Genomic DNA, 22,628 nt, shown 5'->3' on the forward strand with positions numbered 1-22,628 from the left:
AACAAACTATTTCTTGAAGCACAAGCAGTTAACGCAGCGGCTTTTAATTTGAAAGCACCGGCAGGATGTTACATTCCTCGTTTTGTCGGACTTTTTTTAGAGAGCGTAGAAGAAGAAGAAGAAGCTCAGTGAGAGGCAGCAGGACTGGAGCAGTCTCGAGCAGCCTCATGCTTCATCCTGGGCACTTCTCCTCCTCCTGTCCGCTGTCGAGAATATTGTGACAATATTTTTTTGTTGTTAATTCAGCCCAAAACAGATAAAAAAAACAATAAAGGAGAGGAGGAGGAGAAGGAGAGGAGGAGGGGGGGTCGCCAAGTCATGGAGCTTTATTGCCTGGAGTCGGACATAGCCGTGAAAGCCCAGCCTGACCCAAACATCCTCTATGATGACAGAGTGTTGCAAAGTTTATTAACTATTGAGGACAGGTTTTTACCTCAATGCTCGTATTTCCAGCGCGTGCAGAAGGATATTCAGCCTTACATGAGACGGATGGTTGCAGGTTGGATGCACGAGGTTTGTGATTTTTTTTTTTTTTTTAATATGCATTCATGTGCTTACCTTAAATGCTTCAGCTAAGTCATGTCTTTTAGGGGGTTATGAAAGTGTTATTTCACTTCATGGAGAGTTGTCATGGATGTTGACCCATTTGACAATTGAATGAGAGTGACTCACCAAAAGGCGTGGGAGAGTCGGAAATTCCAACACGAAGAAAAACTGAGCTTCAAAGAAATAGCCTAGCTCGATATTTACATTGTTTTGCAGCTCCAAACTTTGCTTTTTATGCGTAGTTGTAAGTTCAGGCTCCAGGTGGGAAGTTAAACTTAATTTACGTGATCGAAAAGTAAACATTTTCCCTGGAAAATAATTTTTATTAATTTTTCTAGAAGTGACTGTAGCTCGCTGCTGCCTCTGCTCCGAGCAGCGTGCATTCTGCAAAACCACTTTAACTTTTTTTTTTTTCAAAGGCTATAAACTCATCCATTTAACTAAATTTTCCTGCTTTTAATGTCGGAAACGATCTTAACAACGTTTTTGAACATTTTGCACACGTTTTCTGGCTTCTACATGTGTTTGATATTTTAAATATTTTTTTCTAAAGCTTGAACAAGGAAGAGGAATTGAATGACAATGTGGGGGGTTTTGCATTGCGACTTCCTATTGAACTCATTTGTTTCTGTTCAGCTTTGACTGTGCAGCAGTTAACTGGTTTAAAGACATGAAAAAATGTGTGATTAAAAAAAAAAATCACAGTTAAAGGCTCCAACATTTCAACTGCTTATACCTGCTTTAACAGCTTTAAGAAAAAGGTGTTGGCTATAGTTGTCTTTCATACGTTTCTGCTTAAAATTAATTTTACATTTTTCTTATTGTGTCTTTCGTTCTAGGTCTGTGAAGAGGAGAAAAGTAATGAAGATGTCTTCCCTTTAGCCATAAATTATTTGGACAGATTTTTAGCCGTGGTGGTCACAAGAAAGAATTATCTGCAGCTTCTGGGGGCTGTGTGCATTTTTCTGGCTTCAAAGTTAAAGGACTGCAGGCCGCTATCAGCAGAGAAACTTTGCATGTACACGGACAACTCCATCACACCACGGGAACTGCTGGTAAGAGCTGGGCTTTCCAAAAGCCCCTATTCATTCATTCATTCATTCATTCAGAGAGAGAGACAGAGAGAGAGACAGAGAGAGAGACAGGACAAACACGATGTCATCTTTTGGGGATGATTTTATAATGCTAATGACTATATTGGTTCCACAGGAAGTGTCCCATTTTCCTTATAAGTGGAGCTGTGCACAACACAGCCACATCCTGTCTTTGGATCCATGTGGACTGAGGGAGCGTGTGATGCCATCTAGTGCCAGTTATGCAGAACAGGATTAGGATATCTCGCTCTACAGGGATCTGTGTTTCATGCAGATAGGGGAGAGTTTTCAGCTCTTCGATCTTCCCGTCCTGCGTGTACGAGAATTTTACAAGACGAGGATATCTCTTCATGGCATTTACAAGAAGAATACCTCTAATCCTTTCCTACTTACACGCAGCTTATTAAACGAATCTTAAGAGCAGCGGGGTCGAGACGATAACTCACTGACTTTGAGCTGTAGATTTTCAGAGCGACCGTTTTTCACCCCAGAACAAACATCGTCATTGTCGGTCACTTCGTTTTCCGTAAAACGTCAGAACATTTTGAAGTGGAAGCCTCGCAACGCAAGCGTACTTAAACCGACCCATGTAAAGTAATAATCTCCCTCCGAGGTCCGAACAAGCTTGTTTATAACGCTTCAATCTGCATCGATGAGTCCTCGTCGTTCAGTCGACTTTGATCCGTTAAAATGGACATCAAACCTCGATGCGTCGACTCTGAGTTTATCTGAAGAAGAGAACGCTGCAGGAAACTTTTAAAGTTGTTCTTGAAGGGGTCAACATTTCTCTGGTTTCAGATTCTGATTGGAGAATTTTTTCTGTTTTTCTCACGTTGCGTCGTACTTTGAGGTCTGAACTTTAAAAGATTTTTGTCCTCGAATCTTTAGATCAGAGGAATAATCATTTAATGCAGCGATAAAGAAAAGCTCCTCTGTTGAGTGAGCGGTGCATGACTCAGCTCGCTGTGTCACCACTAAACCATCTCCGAGTTAAAAGGCTTGCTCTCTCTTCATCCTCCTGCGTCCCCTGCAGCTGCTGAGGGAAATGACATTAAAGCCCACGTGATGCTCCGTGCTGTCGTTAGAGTCCTGGATATCCTGACAGGATGCTCAGAGAAGGCAGCAGGGCGACGGGAGGAAAGACATCTCCTCTTTTGTGAAGAACACTCTGCTGCTTCAGACGGAGGTTTAGAAAGAGGGCGGAGGGGGCAGCTGCACAGGAAAAGAGCTGGTGCATCGACACCACATCACAGCGCTGCCCTGCTCTCTCTCTCAGCACAGGCTACGACAGGTGACGCACCGCTTGGGCAGGAAATTCATGTAAATGTGAAGTTTTGGTCCTGCCAAGGGGCCGTCCCTGCTAATGACTTAGTTTCAGTGTTTACTACGTTTGCTTTTTTCAGTAACACTTCTCCTTAGAGGAAGTTCAAAGTTAACTCATCAGCATTTACTCATCATGAGAACGTTCGCACAGTTCACACGTGAGCTGCCTTTTCTTTGCAGCCGGTGATCGACTCTCTTTAAACTGAGTGCATTTCAGACAAGCTTTAAAGAGGACGTATTATCCTTCTGTTTCACCTTTTCAAACGGTCCCCACCCCCCGTGCTCTAAATGAAACATCTGTGTTTCTGAGCTTTGGTCCAAATATAACATGAATCAAGCAGCAGAGGAGGTGTGTGAGCCTGTAGAAAGCAGCTCTCTCTGAACGCTTCGTTTTGGTGTGTGTGTGTCTCTTTAAATGCAATAAGCCCCGCCCCCTGAGTTGTCCAGGTAGACGTCACTCCTCTGGAGACAAAATCAAAATTGCCGACTTGTGTAAAAGTTTTGCTCTCGACTGGAGGTGGAGTCCATGGGTGGAGAGACCATAGAGGGGATTTTCTTACCAGAATCCAACTTGTGATGTCACAAACTGAGAACATTTAACATTTTTCTGTGTGTGGTAAGACTTAATCAGACCACAAACAAAGGACTGGATGGATTTATTTCTTGTTTTATGGGTCGATAAGAATAAATGTTCAAAAACACTGCAGAAGTGGATTTTTCATCACATGTCGCCTTTAAATGAGCTGCGTGCTTCTCAGATTTTAAGTGGAAGCATCAATCGTTGACTCGGCAATGTGGCGGTGACGTCATCTTTGAGAGGCTTTCTTCAGAGGAACTCTGCAGGAAATGATGCTTCATAATAAATAAATAAATAAATAAGATTGGCTCGGGGGTTTCAGATCTGCTCCTGACGTCATCGGACATCTTGAGCTGGATCTCCAACAGAAAATGAGACGAGTTTTTAAACGAATGAGAGGAAATGTTGATAGAAAATGAAGACGTTCGTGTTCAGATGTTTTTGCAATCGGAGATGATGCGATTCTGCACCCTGAGTGAAATACTCGAGGACTGGATCTGGATCAGAAACACTCATCTTGTGAATCCTCTTGCGTAGTAAAAACGTATTCAGACCGGCTCTCCCTCTAAAATACCTTTTTTAATGATTACTTTGATTATTCCTGAAGTCTCCTCTGAGATTTTTATAAGTTCTGAGAATGCAGATGAGTGTCGACGCTTTTTGGACTCTTTGGAAGTCACAGCTCTGAAAATATGTCAGTTTCTAATGTTTACGTCTTAAACACAATAAATCAGTCGGCATGTTTTGAAGTGAAGCCTTTTTCTTTCTTTCAGGTAACATCCTCTTTGCTATTCTTACTCGCAGGCCAAAACAGGAAAGCGCTGAACCTTTAGAGGAATCGGTGAAAAGATCGAGTCAACACACAGGAAATTAAATCATGAAATGCGTCCACCCTCCCTCGCTTGTGCACGAGCTGCCTGCATGAAGAGTCGGCTCTGTGCTGCCGCCGCTGCTGCCCCATGCAGTTGCAGACTCACTGTAGCTGTTTGAGGCTTGTGACAGGAAGGAAAGGGGGCTTGCTGTCTTATTGGCAGGGCTTCTAAGCGGGGCGAAGCTTGTCACATGCTGGCGATATGAACACAAAGGATGCGAGGAATGAGAAAGGCATGCAGATAATAAGATACAGCAAGGGGCGATAAAGTGGAGAAATGTTACTCTTCTTGCCGAGCCGTTTCCTCTGGGGAAAAAAAAGGCGGGGGGGGGGGCTGTGATCTTTTTCACGGTGGATGTTTAGCACGCCGTTTAACCCTCTTGAGTCTAAACCACCTCTTCTCTGCTCTTTTCTCTTTTTTTTTTTAGGACTGGGAACTGGTCGTGCTGGGCAAGTTGAAGTGGAACATGGCCTCCGTCATCCCCAATGACTTTATAGAGCACATCATACGCAGGCTGCCCCTTCCCAAAGACAAGCTGGCGCTGGTCCGAAAACACACGCAGACGTTCATCGCCCTCTGTGCCACAGGTAACGCAGCGGCAGGCGTGTCCCCCTTTCATGTTGACCTGATTCCTCCCCGGCACGCTCTGGAATATTCCCACACACAAACATTCTCCCACCGTGAGTCATCTGTGACCTCTTTCTTCTCCCTCCTCTCGCTGCTTATCCACTCTCTAGTCTTGTATCTGGCTTTTTTTTTTTTTTTTTTCCCCCACCGCAGCTGCTTGAAGTGGTAATTTCCATACTTCTCTGCTAAGTTCCTGGGAGAACGCCTATCAGAGCTGTGTTTAGATAACCCACATGCAACGTTAGCGATAGCGATTGTATCCCACTGTGTCTTGGTGCTCCATGACTCAGGTGCACCTGATCTCTCTCTCTCTCTCTCTCTCTCTCTCTCTCTCCTCGCCCTCTAATGTTTGTTGACAGGGAAGCGTCCAGGTTTTAAAAGTCCTGCGATCTTCCTCCCTCCTCTTCCTCCTCCTCCTCCTCCCATCTCGGCCTCGTGTCCAAAATAAACTGCAGAAGCACAAACTCAGATGTCCCTTCAAGGCATCTCAGTAGGTGAACTCTAAAGGCATTCCTCTGCGTATACCAGGGATCCCTCCTAATATTTTCATATCCGGGACTGAAACATCACCGCCCTGTCACAAGGCTCTTTGATCGTCCACCTCCTCTAAACTAATCAAATGAAGGGAGTGATACAAAGGAGGTCATTTGAGAACGCCCGTCCAGTCGGGACGTTAACCGCTCGTTTACTGGAGCTCGTTACTGGAACCAAAGGCTCCTGCTTCAGTGACCTTCAAGCCTCGTTTAGCTCCGTTTAAGTGTCACACTTTTTTTATTTATTTTTTTGTAAATTTGGGTGTGTTTCCGTGGTCGTCTCCGCCGCTCATGAGCAGCTGCAGAGAGAGAGAGAGAGAGAGGGAGGCCTGCTGTGGTTGTGCAGTAATGTAAATGTTTGGAGTTTTATATGGAGTTGAGATGTTATTCTCCTCCTATGGACAGCTGCTCCCCGGAGGGAGAAGATGGGCGTGGCGAAGCATGGGTTCAATCAAAGCCATCCTGCCACCACGGCTGGGATACGACTGTGTTCGGGCTACATAACCAGACTCTTCCTTTTTTTTTTTTTTTTAAATGTCTTTGTGCTGAAACCAGAAGAAGCTTTGTGTATTGTCTTCTTGGATGAACCTCCTGAGGCCGTATCCACAAAGCATCCTTAAAAGTATCTCCTTGTCCTCGCTGGCCACGTTTTGGAAAATCTCCTGACTTCAGGACTCTCACATTTTTGGGGAGTTAGTCACTAAAAGCTTCTGTTACAATCAGACAGCTGTGCCTTGTTGATTCAGACTTCTGGGAAATACAAAGTAAATTAACTTTTTTTTTTTTTTTTTTTAAAAGCACACTTTGATGATGACGCCAGTGAGCAAGCTTATCAGCAACTTCAGTTGGAAGTGCTTTCACCGTTTGGTACGACACGTCGGCCTCGCAGACGGCAGGAGTGGAAAGTTGGTGATCAGTCATGAAGGAAGTCTGAAATATGTGAATGTATGACGAATGTTCATATTGTTGCCAACAAGAGTTCAGACGAATCACTGAGCTGAGTCGAGAATGATTCAAAAAAGTGAGGCGCCGGTGACCAAGAGGTGTGCTGGCGCGCCCCGTGTTCGGAGGCTTTGGTCCTCCTGCCCGGGTTCAGGTCCGACCTGATCTCAGACTCTGTCCTGTCTCGACAGTGAAGGCTCAAAAAGCCGACGATTAAATCACAGAGATCTTCTTCTGTCCAAACTGTTAAAACTCAGATGTGTTTCTGTTTCACTGCGGTCTTTATTGACTTTTCATTTGGCTTAACGTGCCTTCCATGTCGAGATGGGACGGAGTCAGAGAGAGAGAGAGAATCAGGAATGACACGCAGGTCGGATTCAAACCTGGGCCGCACGCTCTTGAGTTCTTCAGCACTCTTTTCACAGGACGCGTACATCAACAGTCGCCCCTTCGCTAAAGGTATTAATGTAGCCGTTTGGTTTCCATGGCAACCAAAATAGAAGTCCGACACACCCAATGAAATAGTCTTTTGCTTTTTAATTATTAAAAAAAGGAGGCAAACTTCTGCTCCTCGTCTGAAGAGCGTGACGAAGCTCCATCTTTTAGCTTTTGGTTCATCACGTGACGAGTGGAGTACTTCGGTACTGGACCCGTCTGGAGACCGCTTTTTGAAGGTCTCTGTGTTGTCTCGGACTAAATCAAGACGGGTCAGGATCACCACGGATTGGCTGATTTGTCACGCCTAAAAAAAAAAACCCAAATAACTTCGCTTCATTTGTAGTTTGTTATTCTTATCTCCGTGTTACGGGTGTGTGACACGCCTGCGACACACGAGGTCTCGGCCTCTTTCCAGATCAATAACTGCTCAGATTATCCCTTCCTCTGTGATCGGATCCATCTCACTCCAAACAGGCTCCTCCCACATTGTTCAACATTAAATGTACATTAAATCCCCTGAAGCAGCTGCAGATAAGCGGTCAGATAAGCGAACAAATGAAACAGTCACAAGTTCATAAGAGACATTTATAACTGTGCGTTTGTCGCCATGCCAACAGTGTAGAAGTAGTAAGTGTGGCCCATTCATAAAACGACATCTCAGCCGAGGGGACGGGGTCGACCACGCCCCCTTTTTTCCTTCGCCCTTATGAGTCCTCTCAGATGCTCTGTAAAAAGTTTCTGTGTAAATGTTTGAAGAGGAAACGATTAGCTGGGAACAATGCGTGCCATTTAGGAAGACTCCTGGTGGTCAGAAGAGATTCTTTGGGAGTGCAGCCCTGGGGGATTCCCACTGAGAGAGGAGGAGGAGGAAAAAAAAAAAAAAACACGTGTTGGCTGAAAGGAGATTTATTTATTTTTTTTGTTCACAGCCACATCGTGATCCGTTTAAAAAAAAAAAAAAACATCTTCAGTTTGACAATACCGAGGTATTCTCCCCCCTGTTGTCGCTTCAACCGAAAGACGTGGATTTGCAACGTCGGAGCGAGTGGGCGGATTCCTTCTCTGCTTTTCTAATCAGAGCTTCCAATGGAGGAAAGCGTGCAGGTTCCCACTGCAGCTCCAGACTGTGGGGACGGTGAGGGACGGCTGAGAATGCACCCAGGACAGGAAGGAGTCCGACGCTTACTCCTCTCAAAAACTTCCGCTGGCCTGATTAGTGTCACAGCAGCAAAACACGACATCCGTTCTGCCGCTGTAGGCCTAAAGCGTCTTCCTCGACTAATTGCACGTTAACACAGTTGTCCTCTCTCTCCTCCCCCAGACGACCGCCTTGCCATGAACCCTCCTTCCATGATCGCCACAGGCAGCATGGGAGCTGCTGTCTGCGGCCTGGAGCTGGACCGCGCTGACCAGAGGCTGAGTCGAGATAACCTGACGGACCTGCTCGCTAAGATCACCAGCACAGAGGTGGTGAGTGCACGGGGAGAGAAATACCTGGCAGGAGTAATCGCTCGCTAGCTTTTAGTGCATTCTTCCTCCTGATATTCATTGCAGCGTCACACGACAGCAGAATAAAAGGCCTTTTAGTAAACAAGCGTGATGCCTTCAGTAGTGGCAGATTGAAGCGATTTACTTGGAGAGAGAGAGAGCAGAGCTTTTGGCTCTCGGCTGTGGAGCCAGACTGCTGCTATAAAGAGCAGCGGCAGAGGGGAATGGCTTCTTCAAACTCAGAGCCCACATTCTTGTGGGTAGGACACATGCAATTTCTTAGCACGGCCGCGACATTAGCTGCGTGCCCCTCCTGGTGGAGGAATATGTTCATAAGAAGCTCGAGAGGCGTCTTTTCCCAGAGCAAAGGCCAGCACACAAACACAAAGTTATTCAAGATGCTTGATTTATTATTATTTTTTTTTTTTACGTTTCCAGTGAACAGAAACGTCTTTGACTTTGTGTTTTTTTGATGATTTTAAGAACACTAATGCGTTGCCTTCTTCGTGCGTTTCCGCTCGTTTGTTTGAGGTGCATTACGGAGCCTGTTGGAGTTAGCTCTGTATCAATGAGCTGCTTTATAGATGAATGAGTAAGTCACATTACATCACCTATCACCGATGCTGTAGGAGGCAGACGGGTGAGATGATTCTCCGTTCTCTTCAGGTGCTGTGGACGAGAGGGAGAGTGAATGAGCCTTCATTGACTTGACTGTGTTATTGAAGCGACGCTTTTTGGGTGTTTCACAGTTTGATTTGATTTCGATTCACGATTTGACTCAGAATCACAAACGATTCTGGATTCATGATTTAAAGCCTGTTTGTGAACGAGTCCATGCTTCAGGATCTTGCTGAGTCAGGTATCTCCTGAGTTAATGAGCTAGCATTAGCACTTAGCAGGGAGCGACTGATTAGCTGAAGAAAATTGATTTTTTTTTAAGTTTTTAATCTATTCAGAATCTCAAAAAAAGGTTATCTCTATGGTTAGCAGCTTTAGCTTGTTGTTACGTTGCCATGGCAACTAGGGCCCCGCATCGTAGCCGTCACAACAGGCGCCCCGACTGCGGCCCATCGGGTTCCAATTATCCGTACATTTCAAAGGAATGTTGGCCTCTTTGCGAGCCGTGCTTCGTTCTGTAAGAGTCCTGCAGCCGGCCCAGCGAGGCGGACCTCCCACATCCTCCTCGCAGACCCGCTGAGGGACGCAGACAGACAGAGAGGATCCAAAAACATCCGGTCCCAATGTCCTATATTCTGTTTTACACCCCAACTCAAAGGGTCAGGGTTCATTAGGTCAAAGCCATTTCCTCTAGACCGCCACATGGGACTGACCGTGCTGTAAACCCAAAGGGGGGCGCGAAGGAGGAAGGGAGTCCAGAGAGTCAGAGCTGCTTTATCTGTTCTCCGAGAGAACCGCAGGCCGCATTTTTTTTTCTTCCTTTCAAGTTCCCTTCAAATTCCTCCTGTGCTCCTGAGACGCGCAGAGACGGCCGTGTCGCTCTCTGCTACGTGGTGTTGTTGGTGTTGCACGGTGCTGGTACTCATTGTTCTGGTCAGGATGCAGACGGGACCACCTACCTCCACACTTATAATTCCCTGCTGCTGGTATTTCATCTTTGTGAGCAAAGCTGTGAAACGACCGGTGCATCAGATGAAATGAAGGACTTTTGTTTTGCATGCTTGTGTCTGCGTTCAGGTGCAGCAACGAAACCTTCTGTTGTCTGATTATTGATTAATGATGTTAAGACTTCTTATTTCTCACTGTAATGTCCAGTGAAGCGACCTAAAGACGTGTCTTAAAGACATAATGTAAATGCTTCAAAGTAAATTACCCTAACTGAGGACCAAAACAGATTTCTAGTTTGTGTATTTTTCTGCTGATTTTTATAGAAAGTTACAAAATTACGTCTTTTTTTCTTTAAAACTTTAGACTTGTGCACCTCCTTAATTTTTTTCTTTATGACACTAAAGACTTTCACGTTAGTATAGTGATGGTTCACTTTTGTACTTAAAGCTTGTGTTGGGAACTTCCAGTTTGTGTTGAGTTTGGCGCCCCCCTGTGGACAAAACCATGGATTTAGTCCTCTTCATGTGAAAAGTCATCAGTTTAGATTTGTGTGTTTGATATCCAGATAAAAAAAACTTCTTTAGAGGAGCTTTAAGGAAAAAGTCAGACTTCTATGATGTTTGCTCTGAAAAAAGAAACTCTTTCATGTGGCGAAGTTGCTTAAAACAAAAGTTAACGAATGAACTTTAACGTCAGCAGAGCTGTAACTCAAGTGTGTGTCTAAAGACGTCTGACTTTTTTTTTTTTTTTCTCAGGACTGTTTGAGAGCCTGCCAGGAGCAAATCGAGCGTGTGCTGGCCACCAGCCTGCAGCAGGGCCAGCAGTGCCGGCAGGAGTCCACAGTCCGGGCTGGCAACAAGGCGAGGGAGCAGCAAGACCAGTCCAGCACCCCCACAGACGTACGGGACGTCAACTTATGAGCCCACCCGACTCAAAACACACACACATCACTCATGCCTGTCGACCAATGGACTGAGAAATTCCAGGGTGGGGGGTGGGTCCGGGGGCTGCCAGTATCAGGATGCCAAATGAGTGATGGTGTGACCATTTATGAACTTTTAGAATATGAGAAAATGTCTAGTTTTTCTCCTTTTATTTTTACCCCCATCCTTTCATGGCTGGGTGTACTTTCATGTAATCCAACAAGCTATTTAAAACAAAAAACGGTAAAAAACTTGATAGTGCCTACGGTCTCCCGGAGCGGAAACCTGAATATATTTTCATACTTGAAAAAAAAAAAAAGAATAATTATATGAAATATGCATATTTCTTTTGATAAAACCTAGTATAAATAAATATAATAAATTTAGCTAGCATTTAGTTGTATTACTCTTTTATCATCTGTAGCCAGCAGTTATAAATTCACAGATGGAGACGAGGTTCGTCCTCAGATCTGACTGCGGCTCGTCTGTGCAGGAAGGTTCCTCCCGCAGTGATTTCAAAGTTAGCAATGCAGTACATAACATTTCAACTGAGCTCATATCCAAGCAGAGGAATGCTACAGTAGCTAGCTGCCCGCTCTGATTATCATACTGTGCACCTGTAGCACTGCTTCCTATTTATGCTGAAAAGTCGAGGCAAGGAGTGGGCTGGGCCTGCTCACACGGGACGGGCTCGAGTGGGCTTTGAGGTTTTGGAGCTACTGTTAGCAACATGTGCTAAACACCGAAGACTTCATCAAGGTCTGGATCTCACTGCTAAATCCACCGTTTGTTAACGGAATCATACGTACATGTACTATAATTCAGATAGGCTTACATTATCATTGTTCTGTGTTTGCTCTCGCTCGTTCCAGAGCAGTTTGCTAAGAAGTTTCTGATGTCACGTTAGTGGAAGGAAAAGGAAGACTTTGTACGTTACGTTAGGTTTGAGAGGAAAATGAACGCAGTTTAAAAGTGGGGGTTTTTTTTGGGGGGGGGGGGGTTATCGAGGAAAAAGATGCGCATGTTGAAGCGAGATATGTCTGGATAGAGTGTTTGATAAGGACAGAGAGAGGGACGATAACTTAAGCTATATAAAGTTTCTGTAGTTGCATGACACTTGAGTGACACACAGGAGGAGGAGGAATAATCCCAGAGGAGATCCGGGGTCTCAGTTTTAGCTCTGCTGCAGTTTCTCCTGTTATCAGTTTGACTTTTTTTTCTTTTGAGAGCAGGCGACATGGAACAATATCGATGCACTTTTAAAAACACACTCCTTAAGATGGGTAAGGGGATAGTGGTTGAGGAGAGTTCAGTGGGTTGTTAGGGTAATTGTTTTAAATTCTCCTTTTAAGTTATTTGATTTTTTTTTTTGATTTTTTTTTTTTTTGGGGCTGGATTCCCATGGGGTGACGCACGTTGTCTTGAAAGCTACGCCCCGATAGCTGAGTAGACGTAGGATAATCGGTGTAATAGTATATATATACTAAGAAAAGCCAAGTCACTTCTCGACTTTGATTCCTTTTTTTTTTTTTTTTTTGATTCAGTGCGATTATTTAACCTTGAACTTGAATTTATTTCTTCTCTTTTTCGCCAAAACCTTCCAATAGATGTTTAAAGAGTTCGACACATTCTGTCTCCATAATATGCTTTCTCCTTGTTTCGCTCCTTCGATGTAATCTGCTCTCTGATCTGAAGTTCGAGGAGTCTTCTCCGTCGTAGGTTTTTTTTTGGGGGGGGGGTTTACATTGTGGGAAATTGTGACTGTATACAACCGATTTCCTCCGGAAGCAGAAGTGCTACAAATCCTCTTTAAATGTTAATGAACAGAAATCGTTTCTCTACATCTTCTCTTGTGCAAAAGCCAAATGTTTTTTCCCAACAACAACAAAAAAAGCTTTAAACGGAAAACAAGTTTCTGCTTTTTAAGGGTTTGTGTGTAATTCAAAAGAAATAATTCCAAAGTGAGAAAACTCGATTATACACATCAGTCTGTTGCTGCTATGAAGCTTTTTTTCTTTTCTAGTCTTACACAAAGATGCCTTATTGTGATTCACTTGTGTGCTGCTATATTATGAAATGTTGGATATGTAACAAGTCTTTTTTTTTTTTGCTTCTCTGTTGTACGTGTACTGGAGGAAACGTCACAGTTTGGTGCGGGACTAGAAGTACTTTGTGTTTATTGATCTTTTTTGATTAGCATGTTTTACTCTTTTTTTGTTTTTGTTTGTTTGATTCATTTGTATCTTTATAATCTATCATATTCTTGCTGCTTCTTTATGTTTGTGTACCTCAGGTTTAATTTGGATGGATAGAGCGAGAGCCCAACTCGCATTACCTCATCAAAACTTCACACCACACACACACACATTTTGTTTTCACTCTGAATTTGTTGGACGGGTTTCTTTTTTTTTTTTTTTTTCTGTCTGGATGAGAGGAAAGACGGTGCTTCTTCTTTTCTGTAAATCAAAACAAAGTCTTCCACTGTGCATTCATACGTGCCTAGACTTTAAGAATAGGTTATTTCATATAAGTCAAAAAACAGACTGTGCTGTACGTTATACACGTATCAAAAAGACAAAAAAAAGATTTTTTTTTTCTCTTGGGAGTTTCATCAGCATGTTTCGATAAGTTCATTGGAGAAAAATGAAATGTTTGATTTTTGAGGTACCCATTTAGTCGACTTTTAAACCACAGGAATGTTTTGTCATTGTTCAGTGTGGTTGTTATTCAGATCTCCTCTCCCACTACCCCCACCTGCAACCACACAGCGTACCTCAAATATTTCATCAATAAAATTGGCCAAAATCATCAGACTTCTTTATCATTATTATTATTCCTCTGCTACTGTGCAGACTAGTCATTCATTGAATTGTGCCTTTAAACTGTCTGTGAAGTTTCTTCTACCACTAGAGGGCGACTGAACCAAGAAAAGATATACTGCTGTCACAACCGTAGACTGTAAAAATCACAACTAAACACAAGCTAAGGCAAGACAAGAAAGAAAAGAACAAGAAGTTCACAAAGTCCTTGACAAAAACATCAAGGACAAATGAAACCCAGTTTATCCAAGCTTTATACCATGAATTACGAGGATGTAAGTTATTGCTCCACATAAACATTTAAGAAAATAATACACAAAGATGTCCACAGATGGAAAAACCTTAAACTCATTTCATATAAAAGGCTTTCTCCATGAAGGTTTTAAAACAACACTTACCTCTGTAATTTCTTAATAGTAATCCGAGTAGAAAAAATACCAGTATTACAAAAAAGTTGGGCAAAGAGTGCAGTAATTCTGAATACAATTCATTAAAAAAAACAATGTAATGTTGAGGTTATAAGGAAAGATGACACTTGATGGAATAAATAAAGAGAAGTAACAAACTCAGGGATATACATAAGCACACGCTAAGAGTTAATAAAAGTTTATCATTAATTATTTGCATGACATAATGCTAATATTCCTGGTTTTTTGGTCGTATTTACCATAGACTGTAAAAATAATATTTATTAAATTAAATTAAATTAGTATTTAATTAGTATTTACTTCGCTTCGGAGCGTAAAGGTTTACGTCACATGATGCGTGATGACGCAATCGGCTGCGCACGAACCAACGAGGAAGTAGCCTCGACAACTGCTGCTGAAAATGTTTACATTCAGTTTGACGCTCGTGCGACAGTAAGTGACTATTATTTTTGAGTTGAAACTGTTATTTGTATGCGTTTGTTCACATACTTTAAAATACAGTCATTTATTATTTGTTTTGTTTCACGTAAAACAGTTTTGGTGTCGTAACGAAGCAACGTCTGTTTGTGCTAAGCTACCTAAACATTTAAACACGTGTATCCTTAACTTGTTTTTTACATGTTTAACACACTGAGACTGATTCATTGTCATTGCTGTGTTTTTACACAGTGGAGAAACACAGTACAACAGGGACAAGCTTCTTCAAGGTACGTCATTAATAACACGTGTATGATCATATAACCACCACAGATCTGTCATTACATCCTGTGTGTGTGTGTGTGTGTGTGTGTGTGTGTGTGTGTGTGTGTTTGTTTGTTTTTGAAGGACAAGGTGTGGACACGTCCTTATCAGAGACAGGTGTGACACAGGGCGAGGCGGTGGGAAGATACCTCAAAGACATCCCATTCAACCACGTGTTCGTCAGTAACCTTCAACGAGCAGTACAGGTGAGACTAAAGATGTGTGCCAAATAAATAAATCCTGAAACCACCCAGCAAGGCAGTAATGTTTACGTAAAAATGAATGAACGGACGACTTGACTATGACAAAAGTACCAGAGTGGGTCACAAACATTGATTTAAAGACACCAACTGTGTGTACGTACATGGAGGGTTTTGGGGCGGCTGTCGTTCAGTCTGTAGGGACTCGGGTTTGAGAACCGGAGGGTAGAAGTTGGTCTGGTTGCTGCACAGCTGCCAGGTCACTTCTAAGACTACCGTCCAGGTTCCCCTTGAGCCAAGCACTGAACCCCCAACTGCTGTGGTGCGCTCCCTGTGTAGCAGTGCGTCTCTGCACTGATGCATGTCGACACGTCCTGTTTGTGCGTGTGTGTGATTCAGGCCTGTTTCCCCTCAGGGTTAATACAATCAGTAAGATGAACATCAACATTACATTAAAAATGATGCTGTTTTAGAACAGCCTCTGGTCGTGCAGATTGCACCACCACGCGGTATTAATGAGACTAATGTCACGACTGCCTTCAGGCGCTTTGAGTCATTCTGAGCGTTTCTGACATCACTGACGTTACATGTTTCCGTTTGGCTCAGAGGTCATCTGTATAGAAGGGAATCTGTTGAGTGTTGAATATGAGCTGCTTTTTACTCTTCCTCCCATCAGGAGCAAATAACTGCATCAAAGCAGCCTCGTTGTCCCTCTTGTTCTCTTCTGAGTGTGGAGAAAAGATGGAAGAACAGGATGCATTTGAAAAGACTTTCTCCGCCCGAATGTGAAATAGTTGTGTGAGCACTCGTGTCTCTGCGGTCTCTGACGACTTTTAGGTTTGAGCGCGGCAGATTCTTTATGCGTTTTCAAATGTTGAGAGTCAGTCATTTCCAGTGTTCATTTCCTCTGTTAGACGGCTGAGCTCATCCTGAGGAACAACACTCACTGCTCTGGCATGAAGATGGTTCTGGAGCCGTTACTCAGAGAGAGGGTGAGACCTGTTGGTTTTTCAGTTCTCCTTCAAAGTTTAAAGAAGTCGTCTGATCTGTTTTTGTTTTTTTGAGAAGTCTAAGTGGTGGTTGTTTTTGTAAACGCAGGGCTTTGGTGTTTGCGAAGGACGTCCTAAAGAGGACTTGAAGAACATGGCCAACGCCTCTGGCCAGTCGTGTCGGGATTTCACGCCTCCTGGAGGAGAGACTTTAGACCAGGTGAGTCAGCCACCATGAAAAACACTCGGTCAGGAGAGCGTAGCTTGTGCAACAGCGCCCTGCTGTGCTCACTTTTAGGTACTGCATTTAAAAACTCCTTCTAATTGCCAACGTCACTGTTGCTGACTTTGTTTTTTTTATTGCATACAAAAAAAAGTGTGACAAACCGAGATGCTAATCAGTGCAAACAAGGAGACCTGCGTAACCTGTGAGCATGAACAGATTTGTCCGATTAATAAATCAATACAAAAGATAAAAGATAAATGCGAGAACTCACCGAAACATATTTTTTTGTTGGACATTTTTGCTTGATATGCAAATAGATCGAGTTATTAAATCACTTTTATCCAACTAAAAAGATGTGAAAACTACAAAAAGTCTTGTCTGTCGGTCCGTGCGCACACTCAGACCGGCTTAGCTTAACAATATTCTTCTGGTTGAACCTTCACCTCTGAGCTCTGGCTCGATGTCACATTACTTCCAGGTGAGGCTGCGCTTCAAAAAATTCCTCAAAGTCCTTTTCAAACAAATGTCGGAGGAGCACAGCTGGTCCGATCCGGATGCTTCTGCAGGATCGTCAGAAGCCGCGAACGGAGCCTCAGCTGCCGCCTCGGAGCTTGCACCTGGGGGTTCGGCAGACGACGGCCTCCAGGGAGTGTCGGTCCACGCTCTGGTCGTGAGTCACGGCGCTTACATCCGCGTAGCCAACAAACACCTGGTGGAGGACTTGGACAGCTCTCTGCCGGCGGGGGTGAGGTTGTCCCAGCTGTTCGCACCCTGTCCAAACACTGGAATCACCCGTTTCGTCCTCACTTTGAGCCGGCCTGAGTCTGGCGCGCCCGTCCTCACCGCTGTTCGCTGCGTCTTTACGAACAGGAAGAATCACCTGGATGACCTCCAAGCTGCTGAATAATGTCGAGGAAAAGATGAGGGATGGAAACGTTGAGTTCGCGTACAGTACACCAAAACAAACAAACTCCATACATCAATGCACAGGGTAAAAGATGCTCACAAATCAGTCGTGCTTGAATGTTGATAGTGAGTCAAAATCAAACACTCCTCATCCTCAGCTGGAGTCCAGTATGCACTTATTTCATACTCTACTTTTTAATGTTGTGTGTTTTAATCACCTCTTTTATCATCTTATACCAAAGTCTGAACTTATGACGCTGTGTCGTCGTGTGTGTGTGTGTGTGGGGGGGGGGGATTTCTCATTGTTGTGTGTCTGCTCATTTAACTCGTGCAATACAACAAGGAAACACTTAATCACTTTTATAGGCGGTGTAAGATAATGCAGCGTTGTTCTCGTAAAAAATACTGCAAAGAGACATGCGTGGCGTTTGTGTTTGTTCCTCGCGTGCTGCATATTCCTGAGTGTTTATTTGAGGCCTCTCAGTGTTAAGTTGAAGTGCTTTATCTCTTTCTATTTTTAGTTTCATCCCCCCCCCCCCCTCGGCTGAACGGCTGAGCCTTGAAGCTCGTCACGGCCTGAATAATTCTAAAAAAGATGTGATCTTTTAATTCTAAAACTTTAAGGGGGGAAAGAAGAAGAAGAAGCTAAAAATACAACAAAGGCATTTCACTGTTTTGAACAAAGGGAGGAAACGTCAGGATGATTGTGTGACAGCGTCGTGCGTGTGCAGAAGCTGTTTGAGGCCTGTCGTTGTGACGAGTACACGTGGAGTCTCCTGTCATCTCCAGTTGAGTGCTGCTTATTGGACTTTGTGCAATATAACGTAACAATGCTGACGTATTTTGTTGGAGGGCGTTTTTTTTGTGTGTGTGTCACTTTGTTGAAGAAAAAAAGCTGCAAGACAATATTTTTTTCTTTTTTTTTTTTTCTTGTCTGGTCATGTAAGGCATCAGAGCAGCAGCGTTTGAGCCGCAGTGATCTAGTTGTTAATGACTTCCTGTCAACACAAAGGGATGAACTTATGCAGATAAATAACTAAATGTATCGTACGAGAGGTAGCTGCTAACGTAGCTGGGGGGGTTTTCAATCATGGCTGACCTGTAATTTCAGGGGGCGGGGCTTTGGTTAAGGTGCCTGATGGGCAGAAGCACTGGTCGCAGGTTCGACGTCCTGGGGTTGTTCTTGTGCTGCCCAAAATACAGTCTGTCAATGAGACAAAGTTTTTTCTTCCATTTTGACAGTAAAAAGCAGAACTCAGTTTTCTGAAGCAGGTGTGTCAGAGAGGAACGTCTCCAGCAATACTGCACTCATGCATTTGTTCAGTATCGACATCACATACTGACGTCTGTTTGCAAAACAGCAACAACAAATGACCCAATATAGCGTGCATGTGCATAGGACATCTAGTTTTGTTGCCGTGGTAACAAACGCTGGCTTCCATAATGATGAAACTGAAGGTGTCGTGGCAGCTCTGTGCACAGACTTGAAGCCACCGCTGCTTCACTCCGTTCTCCAGTTTGGCTGCTGACTTACTGGAGTGTCTTTGGACTGTTGAAGTATAAAATAAAATCTGCACATGTCAACCTTTACAGCTTGAGTAACACAAAATGTATTTTAGAGAAATAAACTCGGAAACGACTCGGCTGAAAATCTTGTCTCTTTATGTAAATACAACGTAAACGTGCAGGATATTAAGCAAACGAGTGTTAACGTTTTTATTTCTGTCGGTGTTGAACATGTTGGTGACTTCCTGTTTCTGAAGGAGCATAAATGACACAAAACACATTTTATGTTTCCTTTGTTTATTTTGTCCCAAATTCCAGCAACACTTTTTCTACAAGTCCAACTCATACATTCAAAGACAATCCATGTTCTCTTTCTGTACATCTTTGAGTAAATCTTTCTCATAAATACCATAAATAACAAGAAAGGAATGGAATTAAATAAATAAATACTCTTTGGGACTGGATGTCATGTGATAGTTGATGGTGCCCGGCACCTGTAACAAATGTCAGAGTTCAGATTTGATATCAAGATTACTGCTCTGTAAAGGTGATTTACCCTGTACTTATATTCCTTCAAGTCATGAATTACACTGTACAAATACAGACACATTAACAAATACGACTATTCTCTATCCAACTCTGTGAGATAAGGACTTAAAAAAAACAAGAAAAACTCGACTAAATGCTGCTCTTTAAGTATATTCATGTGGTGACTGACTTCCCTAAGGGTCACTTCACAAGTGAGGGTTTCTCAGACCAGCTGTAAAAAAACCTCAAAGGTAAAGAGAGCACATACACCAAACAAAAGACACAATAAAAGACTTACCCTAGTGTTGGGATTATTAGTTTCTACGCCCTCGTTTACTGTTCAGATAAAAGTTGGACAATGTCATGAAAATAATTTATGTAGGTGCACAACTTAAATAATAATAATAATAACTCAAATAAATCAACTTTGATATACCTCTAAAACTCTGCTTCAGGGTCAGATTTCAGTCCTGTATGAAAAACATTTACGCTAATTTAATTTGTTTAATTTTTAATTAAATGAACCAGAAATTAATGTGAACATCAATCTGATACAAAAGCAGAAGATGTACAAACACTATGAGCAAAAAGAGACTAACAGTTTGTAAATATTGTGTACAAACTCAGGTTTTTTTTTTTTTTGAGTGGGAGATAAGAATGAAATACCTAAATGGTCTACTCTAATTATTTATTTTTTAAATAACTGGTATAAAGGCCTGTTTCCCCTCATATCATATCAAACATAAAGTAAAACTTGGATTCCCTCAGATTAGGAGCCCTGTTTGATATTTAAATCACCCCATGGTTCCGGAGCTCCGGGGGCTGCCCTGGTTGAAAGAGAGCACGTTCATGGGATCGTCGATGGACGGAACCAGCGCCGTCTCCCGGGACACGTTGCGCACATCATCTCCGGCCTCGAACTCCAGCTCCAGCTCCAGCTCCAAGTCCGCATCGTCCTCCGGCACGGCCCGGGAGTCCGAACCCTCCTCGGTCCTGCCAACGAGTACGTTGAGCGGGTCTGTGGGATCCACCACCCGGTTCCTCTTCTCCCTGAGCAGGAGGCGCTCCAGCGGGACCGTGTTCTTCCGGGGCAGGAAGATGGAGGTCTGCGGAAGGTTCTGGCCCGCCGAGAACACCTGCCGAGAGCCCTCCAGGTTGAAGAGGATGCCGGTCCTGCTGGAGTAGTACACGTCCCGGTTGTTCTCCAGAAGCTTGTGGTTGAACAGACACTCGTCCCTGAGGCAGATGGGCTGAAAGAAAGTAAGCAGAGAGATAGAACTTTTAAATGATTGAGTTTAATTTAGCACAGACACAGAAAAAAACAACTCAAATACAAAATGTTTAGAAAGAGAGATTTTATGAATGTTTGTGAAAAAGAAAATGTACAGACATGCAAGAAGTGTGTTAATCTTGTAGGTTGTTGTTATCATCTCCATATAGGTACATCCGCTGTTATGACGGTATCCATGCGTAAAGAAGCTTCTTTTCACTGAGAACTTCCAGATCGTTTCTCTTCCCATTTGTTCGTCTTTAGAAAGTACATTTCCTACAAAAGCGGCAATCTTGCAAATTAAAATGTTAAAAATTGTTAAGGATGAGATCATTTCTTTATTTTTACGGTGGGAATTTGTACGTTTCTCAGATCTTTTTTTTTCTTCCTTTTTTTTTGCTCGATCATTTTTCTCTGCTTTTAAGGGACAAGTCTATCAAAAAGCTAAACTTCTGGAGTTCATTTTGTCGCTGTTGACATTTGCTTTACTTGGTTGTCAATAAAATCATAGAAAAGGAAAACTAATGCACCAGTTGTCGCTGTCATTTTTGTGCGTAAAAAGGCGTAACTGGATAGAAAGCTTTGCGTAAACGTCCCAAATCAGAATACAAAATAAACATTTTTTTGATCAGTTCATTAAAATATGTCAATCAGCGGAAACGAGCAAACAAGAGTTAACTGAACTGATTCAGACATCATGAAACTTTACCTAAAAAAAGAACACTTTCTAGAAAGCGTTTTTATAAACTCTCTTCAAGGCTGCCAAACTCCAGTCACACAGAATCAAAGGTTTATGACAGTTTATAGATTTTTTTTCTTACAGAGCTGAATGGGTTTCCCTCCAAATCCATACACAGGTAACGGCTACTCTTGACTCCCAGGATGGCCATGCGCTCTCTCGTTTCTGCTTTCAGTAAAATCACACCTGCAGGAAAGAAGAGATGATTAAAATTAAGATTGTATGCCAACAATACAAACATCAACTGGGTATTTCTGAAAAAGAGGAAAACGCATCTTACTGTATGAACTCCTGACGGTGGTTTTGCGCACGGTGCCATCTAATCTGATCTCCAAGTAGAAGTTGTTATGGTCAGTGGATGTCTGCAGGTGGACATATCTCCTCGGGTTCCCCCAGTTGGATCCAACCAGCGGTGAGTGGTTCGGGGCCGTTTCCCCGAGAGGAAGCCCCTGCATGACAGCGAGGAAGAGCGCCAGCACAGTGTCCCTCATCCCCAGTCTCCTGTTGACGTCCATTCTGCAGCAAAAAAACTCCGACGCTTTCCTCTGCGAGCTGCTGGAAGTTTTCAGATGCTCTGTTGTCCCAAAGTTTGGAGACAGTTCCTATTTAAAGCCCCCCGAGTGCCACTCCTGCTCACATCCTTTGGGTTAAAAAAGAAACTCGCCCCCAAAGCAGATGTGCGGGTTTGCTGCAGCGGAAGGGCCACTTCCACCTCTGTCTGTTTACCCCGATGCTCTTGGTCAGACAGGGCTCTTATTTTTGGTGAAACGTCTTGACTCATTCACCTTTAACTCAGACTATTTCCTAATGGTCCACAGTCCGCAATTTCAGTTTTTTGTTGTGTGTCGCATGGTGTATTGAGCAAGAAAACAAAAAGCAAAACAAACACGTAGACGCGTTTGAAAAACAAAATACAAGGCTAATAAATGTGCTTCCGGTTCGTTTAAGATCTAATATCAGAATGCCAAAATATATCAAATGACTTCCAGTTTTGTCCAACCAAGGTTGACTAAAAACTAAATGTTTAGGCACTATTTGTAGGTAGTTCCGTTTGCAGCTTTTACGCACCAAATCAACATGATAAAAATGTCGCCAGCAGAGGGAGCCACCTGCTTGTTCAGTTCTGTTCCACTGGGAGACTCAGTGAATTAGCTTTTGAAACTATTTCTGGGTGAAGTAGATTCAGCATGTCTCTTTAAACTGAAGACTAGTGTAAGAGAAGCCTCTTAAACATATACATTCTGTCTCATAAGCCTCTTATAGCTGTAGAAAAACACACTTTAGTAGCTTAAAGTGTTTTATGAAACTTTATACTTATCAGGTTACTTTCAGTTGTAAAAGAAAAAT

The 22,628-nt window shown here is 43.1% G+C and overlaps 3 protein-coding genes across 3 annotated transcripts; 2 read left to right on the top strand and 1 right to left on the bottom strand.

The window, feature by feature from the left end:
• The first annotated feature begins 83 nt into the window (after positions 1 to 83).
• Positions 84 to 12,805, top strand: LOC306817644 (G1/S-specific cyclin-D2-like). Its single transcript, XM_079334697.1, has 5 exons — positions 84 to 513; positions 1,386 to 1,601; positions 4,840 to 4,999; positions 8,274 to 8,422; positions 10,762 to 12,805. The coding sequence occupies exons 1-5, from the start codon at positions 319 to 321 to the stop codon at positions 10,924 to 10,926; spliced, it is 885 nt and encodes a 294-aa protein (XP_079190823.1). The 5' UTR covers positions 84 to 318; the 3' UTR covers positions 10,927 to 12,805.
• Positions 12,806 to 14,500: 1,695 nt separating this feature from the next.
• Positions 14,501 to 17,303, top strand: tigarb (TP53 induced glycolysis regulatory phosphatase b). Its single transcript, XM_079334995.1, has 6 exons — positions 14,501 to 14,608; positions 14,846 to 14,883; positions 15,002 to 15,123; positions 16,032 to 16,109; positions 16,216 to 16,326; positions 16,811 to 17,303. The coding sequence occupies exons 1-6, from the start codon at positions 14,577 to 14,579 to the stop codon at positions 17,237 to 17,239; spliced, it is 810 nt and encodes a 269-aa protein (XP_079191121.1). The 5' UTR covers positions 14,501 to 14,576; the 3' UTR covers positions 17,240 to 17,303.
• Positions 17,304 to 19,900: 2,597 nt separating this feature from the next.
• fgf23 (fibroblast growth factor 23) lies at positions 19,901 to 21,899 on the bottom strand. The gene is made up of 3 exons (XM_079335673.1): positions 21,562 to 21,899; positions 21,364 to 21,467; positions 19,901 to 20,522 (listed from the first exon to the last, which is right to left on the bottom strand). The coding sequence occupies exons 1-3, from the start codon at positions 21,794 to 21,796 to the stop codon at positions 20,067 to 20,069; spliced, it is 795 nt and encodes a 264-aa protein (XP_079191799.1). The 5' UTR covers positions 21,797 to 21,899; the 3' UTR covers positions 19,901 to 20,066.
• Between the last annotated feature and the right edge of the window lie 729 nt (positions 21,900 to 22,628).

Source organism: Symphodus melops (genome assembly GCF_947650265.1).
Source record: "Symphodus melops genome assembly, chromosome: 22".
In the NCBI taxonomy this organism is placed as follows: domain Eukaryota; kingdom Metazoa; phylum Chordata; class Actinopteri; order Labriformes; family Labridae; genus Symphodus; species Symphodus melops.

What these genes read in the sequence shown, in the direction of transcription:
- LOC306817644 (XM_079334697.1), top strand. Translation starts at nt 319, where the DNA reads ATGGAGCTTTATTGCCTGGAGTCGGACATAGCCGTGAAAGCCCAGCCT. An exon ending in TCACACCACGGGAACTGCTG is followed by an intron (nt 1,602 to 4,839) that starts GTAAGAGCTGGG and finishes TTTTTTTTTTAG; the next exon opens with GACTGGGAACTGGTCGTGCT. An exon ending in AGATCACCAGCACAGAGGTG is followed by an intron (nt 8,423 to 10,761) that starts GTGAGTGCACGG and finishes TTTTTTTCTCAG; the next exon opens with GACTGTTTGAGAGCCTGCCA.
- tigarb (XM_079334995.1), top strand. Translation starts at nt 14,577, where the DNA reads ATGTTTACATTCAGTTTGACGCTCGTGCGACA. An exon ending in AGTTTGACGCTCGTGCGACA is followed by an intron (nt 14,609 to 14,845) that starts GTAAGTGACTAT and finishes GTTTTTACACAG; the next exon opens with TGGAGAAACACAGTACAACA. An exon ending in AGCCGTTACTCAGAGAGAGG is followed by an intron (nt 16,110 to 16,215) that starts GTGAGACCTGTT and finishes TTGTAAACGCAG; the next exon opens with GGCTTTGGTGTTTGCGAAGG.
- fgf23 (XM_079335673.1), bottom strand. Translation starts at nt 21,796, where the DNA reads ATGGACGTCAACAGGAGACTGGGGATGAGGGACACTGTGCTGGCGCTC. An exon ending in CACCGTCAGGAGTTCATACA is followed by an intron (nt 21,468 to 21,561) that starts GTAAGATGCGTT and finishes TCTTTCCTGCAG; the next exon opens with GTGTGATTTTACTGAAAGCA. An exon ending in AGGGAAACCCATTCAGCTCT is followed by an intron (nt 20,523 to 21,363) that starts GTAAGAAAAAAA and finishes ACTTTCTTTCAG; the next exon opens with CCCATCTGCCTCAGGGACGA.